This window comes from Ursus americanus, chromosome 11 (assembly GCF_024610735.1).
Source record: "Ursus americanus isolate L20-20 chromosome 11, mUrsAme1.1.p, whole genome shotgun sequence".
Classification (NCBI taxonomy): Eukaryota; Metazoa; Chordata; class Mammalia; order Carnivora; family Ursidae; genus Ursus; species Ursus americanus.
In genome coordinates, this window is record NC_142137.1 from 15344860 (window position 1) to 15371672 (window position 26813).

Sequence of the window (26813 nt, forward strand, 5' to 3'; positions counted from 1 at the left end):
GACAAACAGTATGGTTGTTTGGTGGCAGTACTTAGTAACAGGTTTTGGGCTTGTGTTCTCTGCATTTTAAATAAAGCTGGGAATTTTACTGGACAAGTACCTTTGTGGCATTGGATTTGAGTCACCCCAAATAAGACCTGAGATTGGAAAAGAACTGGAACAATTCCCCTTCACCAACTCTGTAGAGCATGCAGGTAAAAGGAATGAAAATTCTTCTTTTAAAGTGGAAACTTAGGTATAAAAGTAAAAGGGGACAAGAAATTTACTCCAGAGTAAATACCTAACTTTTACTGATATCAATACAGAGAAAAGCAAAATAAACGTAACCTTTGCCTCCTGCATTTCATCCGTAACCATATATACGTATTATCGTATGTTCCTATTTCTTTATTGCTTGATGGAGCCAATCTTCCCCAGAGGAGAAATAGGAAAGAATAACATTCTTAATCTAGAATGACATGAAAGCCATTCCCAGCCTTTTTGGTACCCCAAATAGTCATCTTTGTGCAAAAAAAAAATTGAGTATCTACCTTCAGTACTGTCTCCCAACTTGTCTCCCAAAAGGTACAACTGCTCTGTGCCCAGGTAAAAATTAGCATGATACCCGGTGGACTGCTCCTTGTTAACAGCCAGAGAAGAAGAGATACTACTAATTGCAGGCACAGGCACATCTCCTCCCCGCTCTCTCCCCAAAAAACAAATGAAGGGCAGAAGAAAAAGAACATTGGTTAATTTGATTATCAGTGACCTGAAACATTAGTTACAATACAAACAAGAGTAGCACTTTACTAACTTGACCCCTCCCGCATCCCACCCTATAGCAGGAACCTCGTCACCTGGCTCCCAGCAAAACCCTGAGGCTCCACAACAGGGAAGACGCCCCGCCCATGCGAGGTGGGCGGGGCTGCGGCTCTTCCGGCACGCCCCTCCCGGGGCGCAAGCCTTCGGTATCTGCGTCGGGGGAGGAGTCTCTTGTCCCTCCGCGCGGCCCGTTCCGCCTCGGCTCCCGCTGCTTTTAGGCTGACGTGTCGGCAGTTCTTCGGCGGCTTGGCGAGTAGGGCCGTGATGGCGGACGCCTGGGAGGAGATCAGGCGGTTGGCGGCTGACTTCCAGCGGGCGCAGTTCGCCGAGGCCACACAGAGGTGCCGACCCTCCCTCTCGGTTGCGGAGTCCAAAATAGCCCCTGGGCAGCCACGCCGAGATCTGAGGCTGGGAATCCCTGGCTTTGGACCCCGCACTTTCCCACCCTGTGTTACTATTTCTGCCTCCTGCTTCCAATCCATAGCCTGGATTGCAGTTCCAAGTATAGTTCTCGGCGATGAAGCCCGAAAGCTACTACGCCCCGGACCCCCCCTGCCATGCCCCAGCCTAGAGCTGGCGCGCCCCGCCCTCTTGATGGCCGAGGCTGGTGAATTCTAGCTGTCTTAAGAGTGTCCCTCTGATCCTTATTTACCCGTTAAGTCCTTATGGCATCATTGCCTATTATACCTTTCCTGACCTAGAATAAGCTGAAAAGGAGAGGCTAACACCAAAATACAGTACTTAGCAAATGCTGTGTTGACTCTTTAAGCATTTTGCCTTTTTGTGCATCAAGAGTTGTGCTAGGCCAGACCCACAGTCCCATCTGTCATTTTTAAGGACTCCTGGACACTGGCATTTCTTGCAAACCCACAAACCTTTGGGGGATGTGTCCTGGACACCCTAGCTCTGCTTTTTAATGTTACAGAACACATATACAATGTTAATAGAATCCTTTTTTATACCATGACTATCTCTTTGATATTTTGTGCCTTCTGGGGCTTGAAGACCTTAATCCCTTAATGCTGTATTTTGTAGCACTGAAAGCAAACTAGGACAGATACTTAAGTGCTTGGATAACAGTTGCAGTCATGTTTTTCCTAGGCCATATCTCCTGTCTACAGACCAATAGTAGTGAAGCAATCACACAATTTAAAAGAAAATTCTGGTTTGTTTGGTTTTTTATTGAACTTAAACTGGAAGTTGAAATAAAAGGGCAGGTTTTTTTTCCTACCTAAATTATTTGTCCTCATTTTTCTATTCAGATTTGAAGAGTAGAAGCAGGCCCAGAGGAGAGAGCAAACTTGAAATTCTGTAATAAAAAAATGGTTTGTACCAATTAGGTATATGATTTAAGTTTATGCAAATCTGCTTGCTCCCAAGAGTTTTTTTTTTTAACTTATTGAATCAATATGGTTATACTAATAAGAGATACAGATTTTGTAATATAGAATCTAGTGACTTTTCACCCAAACTTTTTTTAAAAGCCCATTTTCATACATTGTTAATTTTGTTAAGCACAAATGTATCAAGTGCATTTTAAAACTTCTTGTGTCTCTCAGGTTGTCAGAGCGGAACTGCATTGAGATTGTGAATAAATTGATTGCTCAAAAACAGCTAGAAGTAGTTCACACACTTGACGGGAAGGAATATATTACACCAGCTCAAATTAGTAAAGAAATGAGAGATGAGCTACATGTCCGAGGTGGTAAGTAATTCCTTATTTTTCTCCTCTGGTTATTTGGAAGGGAAAAAACAACTTAAGACATAAATAATAAATTATTTGGAGGGTATAGGAAACCCTTCTCGATTGTTAATATAAAAACCAGCCTTAAAAAAAATAAAATAAAATAAAAACCAGCCTTAATATTTTTAATAGCTTGATTGATCATATACTTATGATCAGGTAAAGGTGATCAGATAATTTAAAAGAAGTCAAATATTGTCACCTTACAAAATAGCATCTTTTATTTTTTTATTTTTTTATTTTTTTTTAAAGATTTTATTTATTTATTTATTTGACAAAGAGAGACAGCCAGCGAGAGAGGGAACACAAGCAGGGGGAGTGGGAGAGGAAGCAGCAGGCTCCCTGCTTGTGCAGGGGAGCCTGATCTGGGGCACGATCCCAGAACGCTGGGATCACGCCCTGAGCCAAAGGCAGACACTTAACGTCTGAGCCACTCAGGCGCCCCAAAATAGCATCTTTTATTATTATGAGTTGTGTGTTCTGTATGTGAATTAATCAACTGTTTCTATTCACAGTTTATGAATTTATTGCATGACTCGTGAGGGTATTTAGAGATCTATTATCAGGTGGTAATTATGAAAGGAGAACAGAGATTTTAAAGGATTATAGATTGTTGAAACATAGGGCTATACTACCACACTCTTTTCAAAAACTTACCTTTAAGTATTTGCAAATTAGGAAACAATATGGTACTACACCTATTATATTGTAGGAAACGCTATTACAAGCACATGAAGTTTTTGTTTTTCTTTGTCACTTTAAAATTTAAAATTTGAACAAACTACTGAGCAAATTTGAACACTATTTGATTAAAATAGAAGCAACTATGAAAACAACTCTTCATTTGATGTTATCAGATGTACCCTTGGTATTGGTTCATCTTCCTGCATAATGCTAATAAACTATTAGGTATAATTTGGAATACTTGACAAATTTTCTTTTGCCAATAGGTGGAAATCTACTCATTCCAAAAATTTAAAAGTTCATCTGAATTTAGTTGTATCTCTTTGGTCACAGTAGATAAATTGTGAAGGGGAGATAAATGTTAAATCCATAGGTCTGGCCAACTTGTGAATCAGTTGATGTTCGGTATTGGCCTGATGTGACAAATGAAACTTCAAAACTAAATTATTGCCTGTGCCTTCAGCCATAAAGAATTATTCAGCTAATGGTTTATATATGAAAACATTAATTATTGTGGCTTTATGTCCTTTGTAGAAGGAGGACTTCGACTGCCCCAAATGTAAATCCGTTGATATTTACGGTTTTTGGCTTGTGTGTACTTACATGTAAATATAAATATAAAATCAATAAATGTCTTTTCTTTAAAGGTCGAGTAAACATTGTTGATCTGCAACAGGTAAATTTTAAATTTATAAAATTTTTTCCTTTCTCAATTTTTTGGTACTATGCCTTAAGTATTCACTAATACTCTGGTATCTTGTTTTGTATAATGTTTGTGAAGAAATAGTTTTATAGTCCTCACTAATACATTTAATCAATTTAATAAGTTCTGATATATTGAATTGATTTAATAAGTTAATAAGTTCTTCTTTCTCAGTTATTTGCTTATTCTTTATGAAATAAACTCATAGTTGTCATTTTATGTAATTTGGAAAGAAAAATAACTTTCATTTTTATGTGCTTTTAGTATATGGAAGGAATAGAGAAATATTTTTAAAAGTAGAAGATATTTTTAGAAAATATAAGTGTGCATGTCATTATCAAGGTACATTATATGCAAGAAGCTGGAAAATCTTGTGTAAATGGTGCCTATTGTATGAAAATGTAGCTTCTTAATGCAAACTTTCCTAGCAAATGAAAATGTAGTTGTTCAGAAATGAAAGTTAATAAGCAATAAGCTTCTAATTTTTTATTGGACTGAGACTTTTCACAGTATTTCAGATTAACCTGAAATTCATCTAAGAGAAAGTAAGTTTTTAAAATGATAGTTCTAATATGTAACTTCAAACTCAAGAAACAATATGAACTTATCACTAATTGAATTTTATTCATTTTCCAGGTAATTAATGTGGATCTGACTCATATTGAAAGTAGAATTGGTGACATTATAAAATCAGAAAAACATGTTCAGCTAGTATTGGGACAACTGATAGATGAGTAAGTACAGTGTTTAAGAGCACTTTTTTGTGTTTCTTTTTTTTTTCGTAGTGTTTTAATTTAGAACAATTGTGACCAGTTTGGCATTTTGTTTAGAACTCTCATAGTGCTGATTTTCATTGTAGAGATCATTGTACATAAAAAGTAAGTACTTAATTGTATGGAATACTTGGAAATAATACAAACTTTGATTTTTTTCCCAATTATTTTAAAGCAACGCAAAACATAATTTTTAGAATCTTTCCTGTGTGATCTTAACTCTGAAAACAAATTTCTTCCAAAATATTAATGAAAAACGACTACAGGAATTTACATTGTTAAAAAAAAATCTGAGCATTTATCATTTGGTTGACCTTATATTTAGTTACATTGATAAGAAAAAAATAATTTTCAGAATATGAGTCATGCATCATGTTTACCTAAGCATACCCTATTCATTATTTTGTCGGCATATATTATTGCACAGAAATTAAACATAAAAGAGAAAAATCATTACTCCTAATTTTTTTTTTTTTTTTTAACTCTTAGGAACTATTTGGATCGGTTAGCAGAAGAGGTAAATGATAAATTGCAAGAAAGTGGTCAGGTCACCATATCGGAGCTGTGTAAAACCTATGATCTTCCTGGAAACTTTCTGACACAGGTATTTTTTCTTAATAGTATAATGTCTTTTCAGATAAATAAAGAATTTTAATTGGAAGAAAAAACTAGATTTTCTTACCATTAATTAATTTTTTGCAAATATTTGACTGTTGATGTAGCAATGTATTTTGGGAATACTTCCTATACCTCGATGGCTCTGATTAGATCATTTAGAAATGATTATTTCTTTGTTCCTTTTTTTTTTAATTAAGGATTTTTTAATTATTTATTTGACAGAGAGACAGCAGAGCAGGGAGCCCGATGTGGGGCTCAATCCCAGGACCCTGGGATCACGTCCTGGGCCGAAGGCAGACGCTTAACAACTGAGCCACCCAGGCGCCCCTATTTGTTCTTAAAATAGTTTGACATTTTAGAATTATAGACATTTATTTTGTACAATGGAAAGTACATTATGTCACTGTTTAGTTATTCAGTGTTAGGAAAATTGTTTCAACTCTTTTGTGATTCAGTTTACATATCTTTGAAATGGGAATAATTACCTTTTTCATAGATTTTAATAAAGTTATATACATGGTGTATCTAGTGAGATGTCTGGCACAATGGAGGTACTCAGTAAATGATGATTTTGTTTTGTATTTGCTGGAATAAATAAGAGAAAAGCCAAATCTCTTTTAAAGTATATATCATTTTAAGAAAATCCAACACTTACAAAAATTCACCAAACCATAACTGCGTGAGATTAGTTTATAATACAGACAGATTTAGTCACCCATTTTGAGAGAGTGATTTCCTATTATTGCATCTAAAATACTATTTGACCTTTTTTACCTAGCATTTCAGGAGCCTTAGTTCTATTTTAAGTGAGCAAATATATTTTAATCACAGAAGGTCAAAAACATATTTTTAAAACACTTTTTAAAAGTATCAGAACAGACCCAAATGATTTCTTATAAAACTGTGCTGTTGATACATTTTGGAAATGTGTATGTTTTCTTAACATTTTTCAGTTCTAGTTTTTCTGAATATCATAGGCAGTATTCTAAAAGCTCATTAAGACGTTGTTTGAAATGCATTTTTCTATATCAGAAAAGTATCAGTCAGGCTGCCTTGAGTAGTTTTAACTCATCGTGGGATGTCAAATATGTCCAAACTTATGTCAGATGTACCTGACCCCAGTCATAGTGTAGCTGTGGAGAAATACTCTCTTGGGATTACCAGGAAATCTTGTTGTTTGCCAGTGTAGATCTCTGGACACAGATAAACTTGTTAATATTTGCATCAGAGAAGATAACTTTTTAGGTCTTATGTTTCCCTAGGTTTCAGAATCTTGGAATAACATTTATTTTACTCAGTGTTCAAGGCTCCAGATAGGATCTTCTTCAAGACCCATGTATATGTCTGGGCTGCCCGTATGTTTTAAAGGCTGCCTATATCTAGAAAATTGGTTAATCAGTCACTTTTATTTCACATTAGAAATAGCCCTTCTTAGCAAGTAGCAAAGTCTTTTAACGTATCAGCTAAATGACTCATTCAATTCTTGGTTCTGCTCTGAGATTATGAAGTTTCCTAGATTCTAAATCTTCATTTTAGCTTATATATCCTATGAATTTGTGCTTGTCAAAATTTCTCAATCATGTAGATAATACAACATCAACGAGCAGCATGACTTGAAGACTATACAGTTAGATATGTAGAATTTTGTTCTTTCAAATTAATAAAAATTTGCATCTTTACCCCCAGGCACTAACTCAGCGACTAGGTAGAATTATTAATGGACACATTGATCTTGATAACAGAGGGGTAATATTTACTGAAGCTTTTGTAGCTCGACATAAAGCACGCATCCGTGGACTGTTCAGTGCTATTACCCGGTAAGCCTGTTTCTTTTTTTTTTTTTTAAGCCTGTTTTAAAATATGTATATTTTTACGTATCATTGATCATGGTTTCCTTTTTTTTTTAATATCAGGTTTTTTTCTTTTTTTTTTTTAATTGAAATCTCATTCAGGACCCTAATTTTTTAGACATATAGAAAGGTTGGTGGCTTCTATGAAATGGGAGTGAGGATTCCAGAGCCCTAGAATGTAGCCACACTCTCTCCAACCCACATCTCCTTCCACTCCCCATGTTAATCACCCTCATGACCCCCGATGCAGGTCTGCAGAACACCTAGATCAGTATATAAAGTCATCCTGGGATCATGGAAGGAGCATGCAGTTTAAAGTCAGAAGTCCTCAGGGCCTAGCTCTGTCTATCACACAGTAACTGTGTGAGCTGCAGCAGATGAATCAGTCACCTAACTCCTTTGAGCCTCAGATGGGACTAGATGATTTTAGAACCCTTTTTACTAAGTGACATTCTGTAATTCTAATGAATAACAATGTTCATTTCAAAATCACTTGAAGTTTTCTAAAGTAAGAATTTCTGAAATGTTTGGAGCCTGAGTGACACTACAATATGGAATTAAGAAAACCTACATTCTTGGGGTGCCTGGGTGGCTCAGTCCTTATTAAGCGTCTGCCTTCCGCTCAGGGCGTGATCCCAGAGTCCTGAGATCAAGCCCCACATCAGGCTCCTCTGCTGGGAGCCTGCTTCTTCCTCTTCCACTCCCCCTGCCTGTGTTCCCTCTCTCGTTGGCTATTTCTCTCTCAAATAAATAAATAAAATCTTGAAAGAAAGAAAGAAAGAAAGAAAGAAAGAAAGAAAGAAAGAAAGAAAGAAAGAAAGAAAGAAAGAAAGAAAAAGAAAGAAAGAAAGAAAGAAAGAAAGAAAGAAAGAAAGAAAGAAAGAAAATCTACATTCTAAATTATCTCCTCTCTCCTGTGTCATTAACTTTATCTCAGTGATTTTTGGGTTCAGATTTCTCCCATTTTAAAACAGTCAAACCTCTCTCAACTCCATTTTCCACTCTACCGCCTTGTCTGTCCCTTTCCTTAAAGTAAACCATCTCAAGAGTTGATGTCTGCATTTACTGTCTTAGTTTTCCTACCTTTTGTCACTTCTCAGCTCACCCATCTGGCTTCTACCAGCTTACAAAGAAATGATGTCAGTATCATGAAATCTAACAGATACTTTCTGACCTTTATTTGACTTGGCAGCAACATTTAACTCCAGTTAGGTCTTCCTTCTTGAAATGGTCTCGTTCCTTTTTTTTTCTTCTTTTTTTATTTTGACATCACATTTTACTGCTTTCTTCTTACCTCAATGGGTTGTACCTTATATGTCACCTTTTCTGGCTTTTCCTCCTTTCCCTAGTCTTTAAAGTTTTGTTTCAGGCCATATTTTCTTCTCAGTCTGGCACTGTCTTCCTGGGTGACTTTACCTTTCTTTTAAATTTCAGACTCATTACCCACACAGCATCTCTACTGAAATGTTTTATAAGTCCCTCTAATTCAACATATTTATCACTATCCCTGAGCTACCCCACCTGAATTTATTCTTACACTAGGGTTTCCGTTTTATGAGTAAATGTTATTAATCCAGTTGGTTTTGCCACAGTCCTGGGAGTCATCATTTACACCTATCCTTTCTTTCCCTGCCCCCTTTTTCATAATACAAAGACTTTTGAATTCTCTATTCTAAATATTTATGTAATCTTTACTTGTGTAGCATGACCATTCCCCCCACTTCAGTCCATTTTTTAACTGGACTATTTTAATAGCTTTCTAACCAGTCTCCCTTCTTTTATTCTTATTACCTTCTGGGATATTGTTTTACACAGTAATCACAGCGATTTCTTTTTGTCATTCAGCAAATCAAAAGCATTTATTGAGCACCTAATACATGCAAGGCACTGGTACAAAAGACTAGGTTAGAGGAGAAAGCTTACAAGTTAGTGCAAACATTTTCTTTTTTCCTTTTTTTTTTAATAAAATTATCTCACAATTACCGAAAATTGCAAGAGGACCTTTTTTTTTTCTGTCCATTTGAGAGGAAGTTCCTAAGATAGTATTCCATCACCACAAATGCATTAGTCTGTGTCCTACAAACAAAGGCATTCTCCTATATAATCACATAACTATAATACAAATGTCAGAATATTGACATTGATACATTCCTGCCATCTAGTCCTCAGACCTCATTCACGTTTTACCAGTTTTCCAATAATGCCCTTCACTGTAAAAGGACCCAGTTCAGAATCACTTATTGCACTTAATTGTCATGTCTCCTTAGTCACCTTCAATCTGGAACACTTACGTGGTCTTTTTTTTTTACTTTCATGACCTTGACACTTTTGAATACCATAGGCCAGTTATTTTGTAAAATGTTCAATTTTGCTTGTCTGCTGTTTTTTCATGCTGATGTTCAGGTTATGCATCTTTGACAGGAATGTAACCAAAGTGATTCTGTGTTCTTGTCCTTGAATCCTAGCAGGGGTATACAGCTTAGATTTTTCTGGTTACTGATGGTGTGCATTAAAACTTCTTAATAAGGAGGTATCTGTTTAGGCTTGTCATAAAGCTACTTGTTTTTCCTTTACAATTAAGTATTTGTGGGGAGGGCAGTTTGAGATCTTGTAAGTTACCCTGTTTTTTATCAAACTTTCAGTTTATTCATTTATTTAAATCAGTATGGACTCATGGCTCCCTGTTTTATCCATTTGGGTTAAAATCTATCATTACCATTATTTAGATATTTTTAAATTGGCTCTGATTTAGCTATTGGCCCACCCTTCATGCTGGCTTCTGTGTCCTTTTAATATGATGCCATCCTTCTTGGAGCACTTCTCTTCCTTCTGGTACAACAAGAAGTTGTAAGCATAGTTCATACTTTTCTTGTCCCAGACCTGGAATCAGCCATTTCCCCAAACAACCCTATCTGGTTCTTTTCGGGAGAGTATACTGCTTAGAAACCAAGATCTGGACACTAAATTGCTTATTGCTATTTGGTTGTCACTGCTCCCAAGCCCTCTCAGCAGACAAGTTAGGGGATAAACATAGACATGTGTATCCACCCCTCTATTTATCTATGTTTATCAAAAACCATGAATTCACACTGATACTTCTAGTTCCCTTCCAAGTGCCCAGTTAGTTTCGTCCTAGTTTTCTCCTTTTCCATATTTGCAGCTCCCTCCTCTCACCCTGACAAACCTAGTTCCCATTATCCTTAATATAGAGTTGACCCTTGAATAACACAGAGGTTACGGTCCCCAACCCCCACACCGCACTTGAAAATCTGTGAATAACTTTTGATTCCCCCAAAACTTAACTACTAACAGCCTACTGTTTACCAGAAGCCTTACCAGTGACAAATAGTTAAGTAACGCATATTTTGTATGTTATATGAATTATATACCATATTCTTACAATAAAGTAAGCTAAAGAAAAGAAAATATTAAGAATATCATAAGAAGGACGGGGTGCCTGGGTGGCTCAGTCAGTTAAGCGTCTGCTCGGGTCGTGATCCTTGGGGTCCTGAGATCCAGCCCTACGTTGGGTTCCCTGCTTACCAGGAGTCTGCTTCTCCCTCTCCCTCTGCCGATCCCCCCCACCTGTGCTCACTCTCTCTGTCTCTCAAATAAATAAATAAAATCTTTTAAAAAAAACCAAGAATATCATAAGAAAGAGAAAATACATTTACAGTGCTATACTATAAATATTTTTTAAAAATCTACGTATAGGGGCACCTGAATGATACAGTTGGTTCAGCGTCCAGCTCTTGGTTTTAGCTCAGGTCATGATCTCAGGGTCGTGAGATTGAGCCCCGTGTCAGGCTCTACGCTCGGCACGAGTCAGCTTGGACTTTCTCTCCCTCTCCCTCTGCCCCTCTACCCTGTGCTCATGTGCTCTCTCATTCTCTTTCTCTCGAATGAATGAATAAATCTTTTTTAAAAATCTACATATAAAGTGGACCCATGCAGTTCAAATCCACGTTGTTCAAGGGTCAGCTAAATTTACTTATTTGAGTAATTCTCCTTCACGTAACTGATTTCCCATTGCTGCTGCAGCTCTCGTCCCCATGTGGATGCCCTCCTTTCTCCACATAGGCTCTGACAGCCTGCGCCCTCGTAACACAAGAAATTGGTAGCAGTAGTTGTTTCTGGAAGAACTGGTTAGCTGAGTGATAAGAATGAAGGGGGATTCAGTTTTGTACCTTTTTTGTACTGTGTGTGTTTATTACTCGGACAAAATGTATATATATATATATATATATGTATTCGTCCTATTGACAATTTTTTTTTCTTTGACTAATTATTGTGGTGAGTGTAATTGTCAGGTTCAGCAAATAATTTTTTTTCTGGCTCACGGTAGCCCTGAATTTCTCTGTGTAGAGGTAGTATCAAAGCATGAGGGCAAAACAAATTCTGAGCCTCGAACGATATTGCTAGGCTGTGTGGCTATCAGATAGTTCCATTTAATGTGCCATATCATCATATTTGTCTCTTAAATATAAGGAATCTTCTGCCCCCTACTTTTCTGGTCTAACTTCAGAGAAAACACCTGCATCTCTGATTTTAAAGGGTTTATATTGTTGTTATAGGGAGCCAGAAAGAAGACCAGGGAATAGTTAGAACAATGAGATAATACAGGTATACCAAACTACATTGTATTCCAAATTGAAATAAAAATTCAACAGCTAAGTTTTACTATACAAAAAAAGCTAGAAATTTTGTGCAGTTCAATTAAACATTTACTGAAAACCCACAATAAGTTATGCACGCAGAAATTTTAAGATAAAGTCCTTGAAGGAGCCCTCTACATTTTTGTAGGGATGTGTTCAGGTAGACAGGAAAAGAAAAGAAAAAACAAAACATGAGAAGGTTGTAATAATTATAAGATAAACAGAGAGCAAACTTCACCAAGCACCTAAATGGACCTGATTGGTCTGGGGGCTCTAGATAATGTAGCTGAAATAGTAGGATAAATTAATTTAATAAAAAACAAATAATCTACATAAGAATTTGATAAAAATAATAATTTAGCCAAAATTCCCAAACATAGGGTTTTAAATATCAATTCATATTCAGACAAATGTTTCTGCTCTCCCAAGTTTGTCATAGAGAAAATTCATAACATCTTAAATAATCAACAACAGAGAATTGAGTACTTGGAATAACTAGTCTCTTAGTTATATGCCTAAAAATAAAAACATAGATTAAACCCAAACCAGAAAACAGGCATAATTGGCTTAAAATAAATAGGGAAAAATATATAGTCATAAAAAGAAAGTCCGTGTTGTTTTCTTTATAATTTCCCTTACTTAAAAAAAAAGATAAAAGAGAAGCACTCACAGGGATCTACCCAAAAGAAAGAGATATGTCCATACAAAGACATGAATACAAATGTTTGTAGCAGCATTATTCATAATAGCCCCAAACTGGAAACAGTCTGAGTGTTCATCAACTGACGGATGAATAAACAAAATGTGGTGTCTCCATACAGTGAGATGCTGTTCAGCAATAAAAATGAGTGAATACCGATTCATGCTTCATCATGCGTGAGCCTCAAAATGATGCTAAGTGAAAAAAGCCAGACATAAGAGACCATATATTGATTCCATTTATATGAAATTTCTAGAAGGGCAAATTTATAGAGGCAGAAAGCAGATCAGTGGTTCTCTAGGACTAGGGGTGGAAGCAGGAATTAACTACAAACATCTGGGAAGGAATTTTTTGGGTGATGGAAACATTCTAGACTTGAGAGCTATAGTGATGGTTCCTAAACTTTATAAATTTATTAAGATGCTTGAATCATATGTAAATTATACCTCATTAGCGCTTTTTTCTTTTTTTTAAGAAATACAGTCAGTACAGAAAATAGTGATAAACAAAAAGGAGCATTTTAAGTGGATCCCTCCCAGTCATCTTCCTAATCTGGGAGTATATCACTCCAGATTCCTTTCACTACATGTATGATTTCACTTTCTTCAAAAACAGAATCAGATAACATTCACTTGGCTATTCCTAGGTGGAGAAGGAGCCTCCCAGAGAGAAAGAATAGAATGAAGAAAAACAAACATAAATAAAAGCAGGTCAGGTATCATTAAATCTGAGGTAGAAATTGGTGAGAAAGTGAATTGTTCCTGGATTATGGATACAAATCAATTCCCCTGGAATTTCAGTAGTGTAATTCTGATTAAAGATGTAAAATCTGGTATTATTTTTGCCTTCATTTTTTTCTTTTAAATTAATTGGTGTTTTTCATAAACTAGTTATCCTAGTTAGTTTTATAATTCATAAATATGTGTAACTCTAGAATGAATAAGATCTTTTTCTTTCCATAAAGGCCTACAGCAGTGAATTCTCTCATTTCAAAATATGGATTTCAGGAACAGCTGCTTTACTGTGAGTTTGCTTTAAATTATATGTCACTTAATTAGCTGCTGAATAGACATTAATGTGAAACTTATAATTTTTCATGTTTTGACTTCTTTTAACCTTAAAACTTACATAACTAAAATATTTCTAGTTGAAAAGTTTATACCAATTTTCATGTATATACGTATTTGTCATATCCACCAAACGTTTAGTGTTGGCTACCCCCAAAGGAGTAGAATGAAAAACAAACTCGTGTGTGTGTGTGTGTGTGTGTGTGTGTGTGTAAAATACTACTATACATATATATTTATAGAGACAGATTTAGAATTGTAGGATTAAGAATAATTTTCACTTTGTTTCTTACAGATTCTTGCTACATTTTCTAACATGAAAGTAAATAATGTTTGTCTAAAAAATTTTTACAGAGGTTCCAGTCTGGCTCAGTCAGTAGAGCATGCAACTCTTGATCTCATGGTTGTGATTTCAAGCCCCACATTGGGCGTAGAGCTTGCTTACTTAATAAATAAATAAGTAAATAAATAAATAAAATACTTTAAGAAATAAAAAAATAAAAAAATTTTATAAGGAGGATAATACCAGTAAAAATATGTTTTTAGTATTCAAACAACATTGTAATATCTCCAAAATAGTCTTGGTTTATTACCTGTATTATGTGTGTGTTTGTGAAGCTCTTATCAGGTTTTGAGGGGCTTTTTAAAGTCTTGCTGGAATAATTTTTAAAAACAATGACTTAATCTTTTGGCTCAGATATCTGTGCACATAGAAGAATTAAAATGAAGGATGGAAAAGAAATTCATGTATAAAACCAAAAGTTAGTTTTAATTCACTATATTTTTCAGAATGTGCAGTTAAATTTAAATTTTTTGTTCAATACATTTAAAATTAAAAATATAACATAGATTGGAATCTACTGATTGGAGATTGGTGGGATTTCATTATCATGTAAAGTTCTTCAAGTAATAATTGATAGCTTGATAACTTTTGTCTTAATTTAGCATGGATTTGTATTGTACAGTTGCAAAATTTAAAATTATGTGTTGCAGTCTGTTGAAAAATCTAGACTTTTCTAATGTATCCTAATTTACTCAGCAGCGAAGTCTTGAAACTCATGTAAGCTAATTTTTATTTCTGGTAAAGGCTGATTATTTCTTAGCCAGTCATCTTTTGACTGTGCTTTCTGATTTGCTTAGAAATAACTCCTTCCTATCTGCTTTGTCTTTTTCAGGGGATTTTGATATTTAAGCAATAAAATGTTTAGTTAAATGTTACCGTTTAAATAAAAAGCATATATTTTATGTTAATGGCAGTACTGTCCAGTTCTCAGACTGGCATCTCTTTTGATGATGATGATGGTGATAATGATGATGGTGGGGGGGGTCATATTTAGTTAACATTTACTGAGTGCTTACTGTATGCCAGCTACTGTTCTGAGCACTTTACTTGAATACAACAATTCTCGGAGACAGTTGCTATTATCCTTATTTCATGGCTGAGAAAATGGAAGCATAAGTAAAATGACTTGCCCAGTTTTTGTTAGTGAGTAGGTGACAGAGTCGTGATTTGGACTTAAAGGGTGTCTAGATCCAGATCCATTGTTTTAACTACGTTATACTTCTCTTACATGTGTTGCAATTTAAACAATAGAAATGTAATAACTTATAACAAAACAGTAGAAATGTAATAACTTATAAAAATTTTCATGGCTTTATTTCACACAGTTGATTCTAATGTGATCCAGGTGTCTTAAGCTTTCTAAATATGAGAAAATTGAACTTGGAAACACTAGTGATTGCATATTATCTATTCTCAAAGTGTTTAGTCATCCACTTTCAAACATATCATAAGATAAATAATGGCATGGGTTTTTGTTTGGGTTTTTTTTAAGATTTTCTTTATTTATTTGACAGAGAGAGAGACAGCCAGTGAGAGAGGGCACACAAGCAGGGGGAGTGGGAGAGGAAGAAGCAGGCTCCCAGCAGAGGAGCCTGATGCGGGGCTTGAACCCAGAACACCGGGATCACGCCCTGAGCCGAAGGCAGACGCTTAATGACTGAGCCACCCAGGCGCCCCGTGGCATGGTTTTTCCCCCCCCAAATTACCCTAACTAAAAAATTCAATGTTAATATTAACCAGTTTGAGTTACAAGTTCAGCACCGTTAGCTAGTTGCCAAAATTTCCTGAATTTGTGACCTGAGTGTTCTCATAAATGGCAGGAAAGTTTTGTCTAAAATATAATGTCTTCATTTATACAATTTAAACTTTAAATTGCTTTTTTTAAAGGGTAAGAATAACTAAATTGTGAAATAGTATTTTAGTTTTTGACATTTATAACTGCTCTGATTTATCTGTATTTGTTTGGTTTTGTTTTAAGCTGTGCTTGAGGAACTCATTAATAGTGGACGTTTACGAGGCACTGTGGTTGGTGGGAGACAGGATAAGGCGGTGTTTGTCCCTGACATTTACTCCAGAACACAGAGTACTTGGGTGGATTCCTTTTTCAGGCAGAATGGCTATCTAGGTAACTATTTCTTTTTGTCTTTGCAACTGAAACTTCTTTCTAATACTGCACACGTTCTTAGAAAGTATTGTGTCAGTCCAGGGAGTACACACACGCTCCGCTGCTGCCAGCAGGTTATAGTGCTTCTCTTAGAGTGTGAAAGTAGTCAAATTGAAGATTTTTGTTGGTTTTGGAACTGAGTTTAATTTCATAGTTATTGAACAGTTGTAATGTAGAAAGGCCAAAAGCTGGTATTGATTGTTACCAATTTTCCAGTGATATGATACTATTACAACTTCAAATATATTTTAAGTCATGAAAGGTAATTATATTTATTATATCTTATATTTTATGAAGTTGCCCAGTTACTCAGTGACATAATCTTAGAAATACTTTATTGGCTATCAGCTTTACAGTGTGCATCTTTATTAGTCATCCACTTCTTCAGAAACCCTGAAGCTATTCTAACTTCTGTTTTTGAGGTTCTGTCATTAGGATAAAGTAGATTGACTGAATTTAATCATTAAGACAATTAGCAGTTACATATATACATATATATAACATTCATATATATTATGTATGTACATGTAGCTCCCTTAATTTGATCAGTTTCATAACCCAAGTCAAATCATGTAAGAGATCAGTTGCTTTCTCAGTAATAAACCTATAAGACATTAATGTTCAAACAATTTAAATCTGTGCAAGAATACTGGGCTTCACTTATGTTTTCTTGGCTTTCTGTAATATACTTTTCAGTTTCTTCAACCATGGACTTAGATTAGAACTTCGTTATAATTAATGTTCTTAAATATGCTTATTTGGGGGCAGAGAGGACAATAGATATCTTCAATAACTTTAATGGCTATAAATTTAAGTTTTTTTTTTTTACTTTTCTTTATATGCTAAGCCTAGTTTATATGCTAAGTCTAGTTTAAACTAGACTAGGGAATTACTTTGTCCTAAATTGTCTGATACCTTTAGTTAACTGTAGTAAGCAAAATAAATTCCAGTTTTTGTTTCTTTAATGATTACATTCTCCTTAACCCCCATTTCTACTTTTTTGATCTGTAGTTCTCATGTTTCCCTTTGACCCCTCAGTTGAAGAGGGTGTGACATAGCTGGGTTTGAGGAAGTATTTGAATGAATTTTTCTACAGCTATGTTCAGTAATAAAAATTTGTGAAGTAGCCAGCCACCTAACCAGGGAATAGGCTGTGGTACCTCTCTATGCTTTATTCTTAAAAAAAAAAAAGTGCAATCACAAAGAATAGGTGTTGGTAGAACTTAATTTTTCTAAGATTTCTAAAAGATGTGGATGATTGACAATTCTGTCCCAATGTATTCTGTTCCATTTCTATTTGTGATATATTTCTAGAATTTGATGCTTTGTCCAGACTTGGAATCCCAGATGCCGTGAGCTACATAAAGAAAAGATACAAGACTACACAACTCTTGTTTTTGAAAGCAGCTTGTGTTGGTCAAGGACTTGTGGATCAGGTGGAAGCATCAGTAGAGGAAGCCATCAGCTCTGGAACATGGGTTGATATTGCAGTATGTTTTAGCTTCTTCTTGTTAATTTTTCTTTTAAACCAGTGACAACTGATACTCACTAGTATATGGTCATTTTAAGTATTAGGATACATAAAGGTAGTTTGGCGCTGTAGCCAAATTCTAGTAGTCATTGTTATAGCAAAACAATCTTAATTATGCTTCAAGACTTTATAGCTTTTGAGGTAGAATGACGTTTTATATATGGATAGTCAACATCCAGAATCCTATAAACTTCAAAACAAATAAGCAAACAATGTAACACTCATATCAGTCTTGCCATACAGAAATTGATGAGGTTTCTCACAATCTTACCAAAGCATTTACAGATTTACTGGCATCAGGTACTATGTAGCATTTGTGTATCCATTCATTAACCTTTGTTCATGTAGTAACATGAGCTGCTTAAGCCCTGATAGTGTTTTACTTCAGTGTTCAGTATTGACCTGCCTTTATTATGCCAAAAAGTAAGTGTAGGTGAAGAGAGAGAAACAAGAGGCCATTCCATTATTTACTAGTCAGGGCCCAGACTCTTTTTATAAAGCAGACAATTACTTGTTTTGGATATACAAGTTTCCACAGATTCCAGATTTAGGTGTTCATTTATTCATTCAACAAATTTTAAGTACCATCTGTGTGCCAGGAACCATTTTACTTGCTGGGAATATGGTACCCACACCAGTTTCCTAAGGGGAGATTGTTAATGAAAGGATAATTTCAGATAGTCCAAAGAGCTAAGAAGAAATCTGTTTTGGAGGTAAAGGTGTCAGGACTTGATGGTGGATTGTTTGTGGTTTTATGAGAGGAACTGAGTGTGACATGTAGGTTTGGGGCCTCATCAACCGAGTGGAGAAGAGTACCATTAATTGAGATGGGGGAATAATGGAGAAGGGTGGGTGGGAGCTAGGTGTTGGGAGGTAGGCGGCTGCAATCAGTTTTGTTCTGGAATTTGTTGTGGAACTTGAGATGCCTATTAGGCATAAGAGCGGAGATGTTAGAGAGGCAGTAGGGCATATGACTCTAGAGCTCAGATTGATGATGAAAGCAGAAATATAATTGGGAGGTTATCAGCATAGAGATGGTTCTGACGGCCACTGGACTTAATGAGATCACTTAGGGGGGCATATATGTAACAAATGGTTTATCTGTATGATGTTGTATTTATAATTGTTTGCATTTTGTTTCTGATTCTAGCCTCTGTTACCCAGTTCTTTATCAGTTGAAGATGCTGCAATGTTGCTTCAACAGGTGATGAGAGCATTCAGCAAGCAAGCTTCAGCTATAGTCTTCAGTGACACTGTTGTAGTCAGCGAAAAATTCATAAAGAATTGCACAGAACTCTTCGGTGAACTAATGCACCAGAAAGCTGAAAAGGTATGCCAGATTTCCTTTCCCCTCCTAATCTTAACAGGATTTTCACATTAGAATCATCTGACATCTTTTGAAAAATAGAGTAAGCAGCATATACCCAGAAATGAACACCGTGTTTCATGTATCATTTCCCTTTAATGCATCGTTCCTTTTTATTTCTTCTCCTCAATTTTTCCTGCTCTTCACTCCCATCAGAACATGTGTGTTAGAACTTAGGGAGCTGATTTTAAAAATTGAAATCATATAAATGAAGGTATACACTTCACAATTAAGTCACCTAAAGGTATTTGTCCAACATCAAAATCCACAAAAAATGGTATCTGTGGATTATATGCATAATATACAGTATATCCAACACTACACTGTATGTTTACTAAATCAGGTAGAGCCTTTTTAATTTTATCTATTTGGGATGCACGAATGGGATAACTTACTGAGGAAAGAAATTGTTACTATCAAAAATTGATTAGCCCCTCAGAGCAAGTGCTGTCAAAGTGTTTAGAAGCAGAGGTCCTGCCAGGTCTGCTCTAGTGACTTTTCAATTCATGTTTCTAGTTAGCAGCCCCATCTACTTATAAAGCCTATTCGCGGATAGGCAGAACAAGCCCATTTATTTTAGACTGTTAATAAATCAACGAGAGCTTATTAAGTATATAAATAATTTGTATTCATCTTTATTCCTTTTAAGCTCTTTAATAGTTTAAAAAAAAAGAGATAATTTTCTGTGTCTTGACTGCTAAGCAGCAGAGAAGGGTTAAAGTACATAGAATTGATACCAGTACACCTGAGTTCCAATCTCAACGTTAAGTTTACTCTCTTTGACTTTGGACAAATAGACCTACAGTTTCCACATCTTCAAAGAAAGGATGATGATGCCTTCTTTCTAAAGATAAATTTAAATAAGGAAAGATGTATACAAAACATCCAGCACATATTAGCTCCAAGTCACTAAATGGCTACATTGTTTTTTATTTATTTACACTAAAATAAAAACGTGGTCATCATTTTTTTTTTCTTTGTGCTCCTCCCTCCAACTACAAAAATAACTTGAGGAAATAAAAGGTGATTCTGTTGTTCGAACTGTCAATATTCTAAACATTTTTCTTCAGGAAACCAGAAGGGAAATGCAATTTTTAACATGAAAATGTACTTTTGTCAGTACAGATTTAGAACCTTGCCCCATGATGAAAAAACAGTTTCTGAATTTGGATATAGTTCATTATTATTAACATAAATTTTTAAAAAGCAGAGATCAGGAATGAGTCCAGAGAAAAAAACAGTTTATATGATTAAGTATGCAACTCATCATACATGGTCGTTCTGTTAGGGTGGAGGATGGAGATTTTGTTAATCTTTCTTGTAATCTCAGGTATCCAAGTGCCACTGGACTTGGGAGCCTGAGAAGGAAGAAGAGCAAGGTCACCTAGTAAGCAGTGGTAAAGGAAGCCTTATCAGCTGAAGAGGATTGCATCTGATGTGTGATCAGTTTCTCAGGGACCAGATAGGGTTTTTCATTATTTGATCACAGATTCAAAAAGTCAAGAACAGCAAGGGAAGAGACTGATCTTTGGCAAGGATAAATAGTCTCAGAGTGGCAACTGTTGGACCAAGCTCTATAGTTCTTCTTAGCAATGAGATCAAACAAGAATAATTAGGATGAGTAATAAATAATTAAGTATGTAAATAACTTTTATTTTATGCTTTCTGTAATGCCATATATTTTTGCTTACCAAGAAAAGCATGTCTTATTTCAGGAAATGAAAAATAATCCCGTTCATTTAATCACTGAAGAAGATCTGAAACAAGTCTCCATTTTAGAAAGTATTAATACAAGTAAAAAGGATAAAAAAGATGAACGAAGGAGAAAAGCAACAGGTAATAAATCACTATTAACCAAGAAGATTCAAAGATGAGTTTTGTTTATTTGTTGCAGTGAACTCTACATTTATTAGGCTCTTTGAAGGGCCTTTTATGTGGTTGATTCATCTTTAACTGCTAATATTAGTCAAATCTTTTGCTAATGAATTAAATTTTGATTATGAAAATGGAAATATTAGGGATTACTTATTCTTTTTTTTTATTTCGTGAGAGCTAAGTTAATTTCATGACCTGGCCCATGTCGCATTGTTTGTCCCCTTATCGTCTGTGTTCCAGCCCAGTAGCCTTTTTTTTTTTTTTTTAATTCTCAAATTTGGCAAGTTTGTGTTTACCTGAAAGCATTTGCACTAGCTATTCCATCTACCTGAATGTCTCTTGAACTTCAGGTAACAGATTTATTCTCGTCATTCAGAACTCAGCTTGAAATGTCAGTTCCTCAGAGAGGCCTCCCTCACTACCTGGAATGGTAGACATGGTCACTGTCCATCATATCTTCCAGTCTTTTTGTATCACTTTTATCACTGTCTTGCATTTTATTGTTTGGAAACTTTGTCCATCTTGTTTATTGTTTCCTTAGTCCTTAGAGCACTTGTGGGTGTATTTTAGGTGTTGTATAAATATTTATTGAATGAATGAATTTCCCAAGAAGATCTCATTTTTCTTTCTTTCTTTCTTTCTTTCTTTCTTTTTCTTTTTCTTTTTGTAATTAAGAGTCACTGGAAATTATTCTAGGTAGCACTGGTATAGCATTTGGAAATTAACATGTGTTTTCCATACTTTTTATAGTAGGAACAATTTTATTAGTGCTATATCAGAGTTAAAGAAATTAGATATTTAGCATGTTTCATTAATACAGCTATATTGAAGATGTGTTATAAAAACTTCATTTTTATTTGTTGTGGGAATTTACTTCTACTTTGAGATTGTTTCTTTCCTCTTCAAAAACCTTTTTCTACATGATCTTCAATTTTGATACTTGAAATTTCTCTGTATTTTTCTGGGAAAACTATACTCCAATAAATCATAGAATTCACAACCATGCCTATTTTAGCATATTATTTGAAGATATGCTTATAAATTCACCTTAATCAGTTGGTTGCACTTATGTCAGAATAGCTAGTCTGTTTTATTTCCTTCTAAAAATTCAGAGTCATCTGGTCATCATCTCAATGATAGGTACTATCATAATAGTTGAGGTATAGTGCATGGAATGATGTCAAACCCTATAAGAAATTTATTGCCAAATGTGTGCTTTTGGAAATTGTATTTTTCTATCATAAAAGCAAGGGAAAATAAATTAATAGAACTTACAATTATAGGGCCTGATGAAATTTGAAGGAATTGTACTTAGAATTTAGAAAAAGATCTGTAGTTTGTATGTCATTTTACTTTATTGAAAAATGAATCTTTTATGAAGAAATATATTTTCAATATTTTTCAGTGTTTCAATCCCATTACTAGATAAGTATTTTATTTTGTTGAATAGATACTTTAAATGTAAATATGTCATAGCAGAGAAATACCTCAGTGATACTACTTGTATTTACAGTGTTTTGGTTTGTCTCATAATTTGTATTTTTTTAGTCTTTCTGTAGCCAATAGGTAATTGATAACTATATTTTTCTACTCTTCCAACTTAATATTCATGGTCAGCATTTATCGAGCTCCTGTTAATGGGTACAAACATTAGTGAGACATGCTCCCTGTTCTCAAGAAGTTCATTGTCTTATTGGGTGGTGGGAGACTCAGGATGTCTCCTGTAAACATGAATAATATAATCTTTCAACCAAAAAGACAAAAACAAGGGTAATTAAACTTGTGAAGTACCGTAACGGGATATTGACGAGGCTGTAGTAACAGAGATGAGCAAATGAGGGCACGTTTCTTTTGGCGAAGGTAGAAGAAGCAGTAAAGGAATGGGTTTGGCCAAGAAAAAGTCAGACAAAACTATAGAAAAGAGGTATCTAGAGAAGGAAGAAGAGACTGGGGAAGAGACTGCCTATAGATTAGGTAAGCTGTCTGAATGAGTTGCTCAAATTCAAGAGATTTCACATATTTTTTATTGACTGAATCACAAAACTTCTGCTGTAATAAAAAAAAAACACCTCCCACCTTAAATAGCAGCTGAAAGTTTATTTGGCTTTTATTGTTCTTCTGTAAAGTTAAATATGACAATATAGTGTCATCGTTTTCTAAAAATGGTTATTTAGGGTTAGGTAATACTAACTAATATCATTTTCCACCAGAGGGCAGTGGAAGTGTGAGAGGAGGCGGTGGCGGCAATGCCAGAGAGTACAAAATTAAAAAAATCAAGAAGAAAGGAAGAAAAGAAGAGGAGAGTGATGATGAGTCATCTCACACTGGTGTGTAGCTTTATTTTACTCTTCCTTTGTATGTGTGTGATTTTGTAAACACTTTCTAAGATGCATTCCGTTAGATCTATAGCTTATGCAAGGAGTCCTTGCCTCGCACAGTTTGAGTGGACGCGAATTTCAGTTACCACAGCTTAGCTGATGACACCAGGCCCCCAACAACACGGTTCCTCTTCTGGTTACCAGGGTGTATTAACAGTGAGTAATTGCATCAAGTACAGACCTTGCTGCTGGCTCCTCAGTGCATGGATCAGCACATAAATAATACACGTGCATTGCGAGCTGTGACAGTCACATCACTTATTTCAAAGTCTGTCAGGGATTGATCACTGTGCGTCTCTTCTTCACTTTATGCACAGACAACAACCCATGTAGTTATGTTGCCTCCTTGTCTCCCAGTGATGAATCCATATGACATTTTGCAAAATGGATAATCAAAAGGGAATTGGCCAACAAAGATGAAAATGCAGCAGAGAAATGAAAGGTGATAACACTGGAAATAAAATATGAATCAAGAGTAAAGGGTATTCGAGAAAAACTAGCTGACTGTGGGAATGTTGGCATTGCCACTGTTCAGGAGACTGGGTATGCAGCCACAGGAGCCTGGTAAAGCACATTTAAGTAAACGGGGAAAGTGCTTGTGACAGGAAGGATGAAAATGTCTTAGAGGGTGTGTAGTTGGCAGAAAACTTCATATTAAAGGAATTCTCAGAGATGTTTCACAACATTGAAAGGGCAAAGGCTAAAATGCTGTGAGCTGGTCCAGAGTTAAAAAAGGAGTATGACAGGGGCGCCTGGGTGGCACAGCGGTTAAGCGTCTGCCTTCGGCTCAGGGCGTGATCCCGGCGTTCTGGGATCGAGCCCCACATCAGGCTCCTCCGCTATGAGCCTGCTTCTTCCTCTCCAACTCCCCCTGCTTGTGTTCCCTCTCTCGCTGGCTGTCTCTATCTCTGTCAAATAAATAAATAAAATCTTTTAAAAAAAAAAAAAAAAAAAAAAGGAGTATGACAACTTGCCAAGGCATAGAAAAGATGCTTGCTCTGGATTGTAAGTTACAGCATGAGAAGAAAGCAAGCACTGTTCAGACTATTTTTGATATTTTTTTTTTACAAAGAAATAAAATACTTTGTTGCCCAGTGTGTCTGAGGAGCTAAATTACAGTATACTAAATTAGAAGTATTAGTTTTCTTTTTCATTTTCCTTTACATTATAACCAACAGTAAGAGCTCCTAATGTTTTCACAGACTTTTTTTTTTTTTAAACCACAGAACAATCATAAGTTTTCCCATTGTTTGTTAAGAACACCTTGCAGTTTCAGCTTGCGTGGTCATTTTTATGGTTTCCCACTGCCATACAAAACAAATGACGAAGTTTTATAAAAAGTGGATTTCTGCATATTCAAGTAGGAAACATTGATTTTATGCATGTTTAAGTTTTATGGTAACATCTAATTGGTTGGTTGCTTCTATCTAAGGGGGAGAATTAAGTATATGCATCTTTCTTTTTGGAGACTTGTTAGCATTTGGTACTGTTAAGTCAACAAGAGACATGTTAGTTTTTCTAAGTAAAATTATGATTCTTTTACATTTGTGTTTTAAATAAATTTACTTAATGAAACTGTGATACCTCCCCTCTTCCTTTTTCCCGGTAAAAAGAGAAGAAAACTTGAAATGATAATAATTTGAAATTTTCATTTTACCTCTTCCCCCGAGCTCGTTATGTATGGGCCAGAGCTGGGAGGTGTGGGTATCAGGTGACACGGCTTCAGCTGTTAATGTGCTACTACTAGTGATAGCATCATTGCTTAAGATCTAACTTTAAAGTATTCTACCATAGATAAAAATAGCTACTGTTCTCAACATGCATAAAACAGTATTAATTAAAACTATCTCCATAGAAACTACTAGCCCTGTTATTATTTTAAATAGTATTAAGACTATCCTATGTGGGTTTTAATTTTTCACTGACAAATGAATTTCTCTATTCTCCAGATATACCAGGGGTGGGAGGGAAGGGGCATTTCAAAAAATACTTCTCTAATATCTGTAGCCTTAATTGTTAAATGAGGCATGTGATACTCCTTTTGCGCACAGATTATGGAGAGGGGCTATAAAGGTAGTAAAACCATTCTACCTAAAAAGACATAATTTCAATGCCTTTGAAAGGGGGTTGTGTTATAATCTCTGAAATGGGGGATATAATTAGGTTCTCAGCAAAAATATAGCATCAACTCAGTGTGAAAGATGACTAGATGGAAATATAATTTAATAACTTGTAAAATGCATGCAGGAAGCAAACAGAGAAAGCAGAAACTATATAATGTGAAAGTTCAGGAACGGATAGCGGATCTCAAGAAGAGAGGATAGTGGGTCTGTTCTAACATGTCCGTCTGTTCTAAAGCCGTGATGTCAACTTACTTAGATCATGACACATAGTGAAGACTGATTTTTGAACTAGTTTTTATTTTATTTATTTTACTATTTTTTTATTTTTATGTCTAAGGTTTTACAATAACCAAATTTAGCTGGAAATAATCACTTCTATATTTTTATAATATGAATAATGGAAATATTGTTAGCTTTCCTTGTCTGCAACCGGTGCTTATCCAAGTCAGTGAGAGGGCATGACATTTCCACACTTAACAAGTATTTCCATTACAGTAGCTGCATACAGATTTTTCCTAGCATAGAATTATTTTTGTAAGAAGAAAAATAAATGATGAATGTAAAATTATGAGGCTTTTTTCATCTTTGCCTTTCCCAAAAGACAATTTTTAGCTTAATTTTCCTGAAGTTGTAGTTCACATGATTATAAAGACTCTTCCTGAAGATCTTCTGTAAATTACAAGGATGATTTGATTTTTAGTAACTATTCATTTTTGTAAAGAAGGAAATTCTGCTCAGTATACCTTGTTCAACAAAGAGAAGTTATCTTTTTCTTAAAAGATTTTTTTCCATCCAGTCAATGGTTTTGATTTGCCACTATTTGCATCATCCAAGTTAGATTGGGGGAAAATCATCTTTACTATTTTCTGATTGACATTAGAACAGTCATTAAATAAAGTCAGAAAATTATTACTCAAAAAGAAACGCTACTATATATCCTATTTTTAAAATTGTTTTCATTGGTTATTGCTATCTGACACTGGCAATGTCAGAGTCTTTATGGTAGGTGGTGAATGAATTACCGTCTTAGTAAATATGTTAATGAACCTTGTTTGCTTTTAGGTTGCTTTATGTTTTTGATATTTTTCTATTGTGCATTTCTACTCTAGGAAAGAAGAAGCCAGAGATCACTTTTATGTTCCAAGATGAGATTGAAGATGTTTTAAGAAAACACATACAAGATGCCCCTGAGGAATTTATTTCTGAACTGGCTGAGTACTTAATAAAGTAAGTATAAAAACATATTTTTTTCTGTTTTATGATAGAAATTCAATGAGTTATTAAATAAAAGGTTCCCCAACATCATGGAAAACATAGATTTTAGGTCTTTCTTTTCAAAGCTTAGCATTTAATCTAGCCGCCAAATTCCGGATTTTGTTTACCTCTAGAGGCTGTTCAGTTCAAGAAACGTGTAAGTGCTTTGGGCGAGGCGGTGTGG

The 26813-nt window shown here is 35.2% G+C and overlaps 1 protein-coding gene across 2 annotated transcripts in view; it reads left to right on the forward strand.

The window, feature by feature from the left end:
- Window positions 1-974: 974 nt before the first annotated feature.
- The window catches only part of UFL1 (UFM1 specific ligase 1), a 32622-nt gene continuing 6783 nt past the window's right edge, over window positions 975-26813 (forward strand). The window contains exons 1-14 of one of the 2 annotated variants that reach the window (XM_087865328.1): window positions 998-1142; window positions 2064-2126; window positions 2361-2506; window positions 3877-3905; window positions 4569-4666; window positions 5195-5309; window positions 7010-7140; window positions 13493-13551; window positions 15917-16063; window positions 17417-17592; window positions 18784-18963; window positions 20715-20835; window positions 23085-23201; window positions 26485-26602. In XM_087865328.1, coding sequence (XP_087721454.1) covers window positions 2479-2506; window positions 3877-3905; window positions 4569-4666; window positions 5195-5309; window positions 7010-7140; window positions 13493-13551; window positions 15917-16063; window positions 17417-17592; window positions 18784-18963; window positions 20715-20835; window positions 23085-23201; window positions 26485-26602 — 1319 coding nt within the window. In that variant the 5' untranslated portion in view covers window positions 998-1142; window positions 2064-2126; window positions 2361-2478. Of the gene's footprint in view, window positions 1143-2063; window positions 2127-2360; window positions 2507-3876; window positions 3906-4568; window positions 4667-5194; window positions 5310-7009; window positions 7141-13492; window positions 13552-15916; window positions 16064-17416; window positions 17593-18783; window positions 18964-20714; window positions 20836-23084; window positions 23202-26484; window positions 26603-26813 lie in introns of both variants that reach the window. The other variant, XM_045807041.2, reaches the window with a different exon arrangement.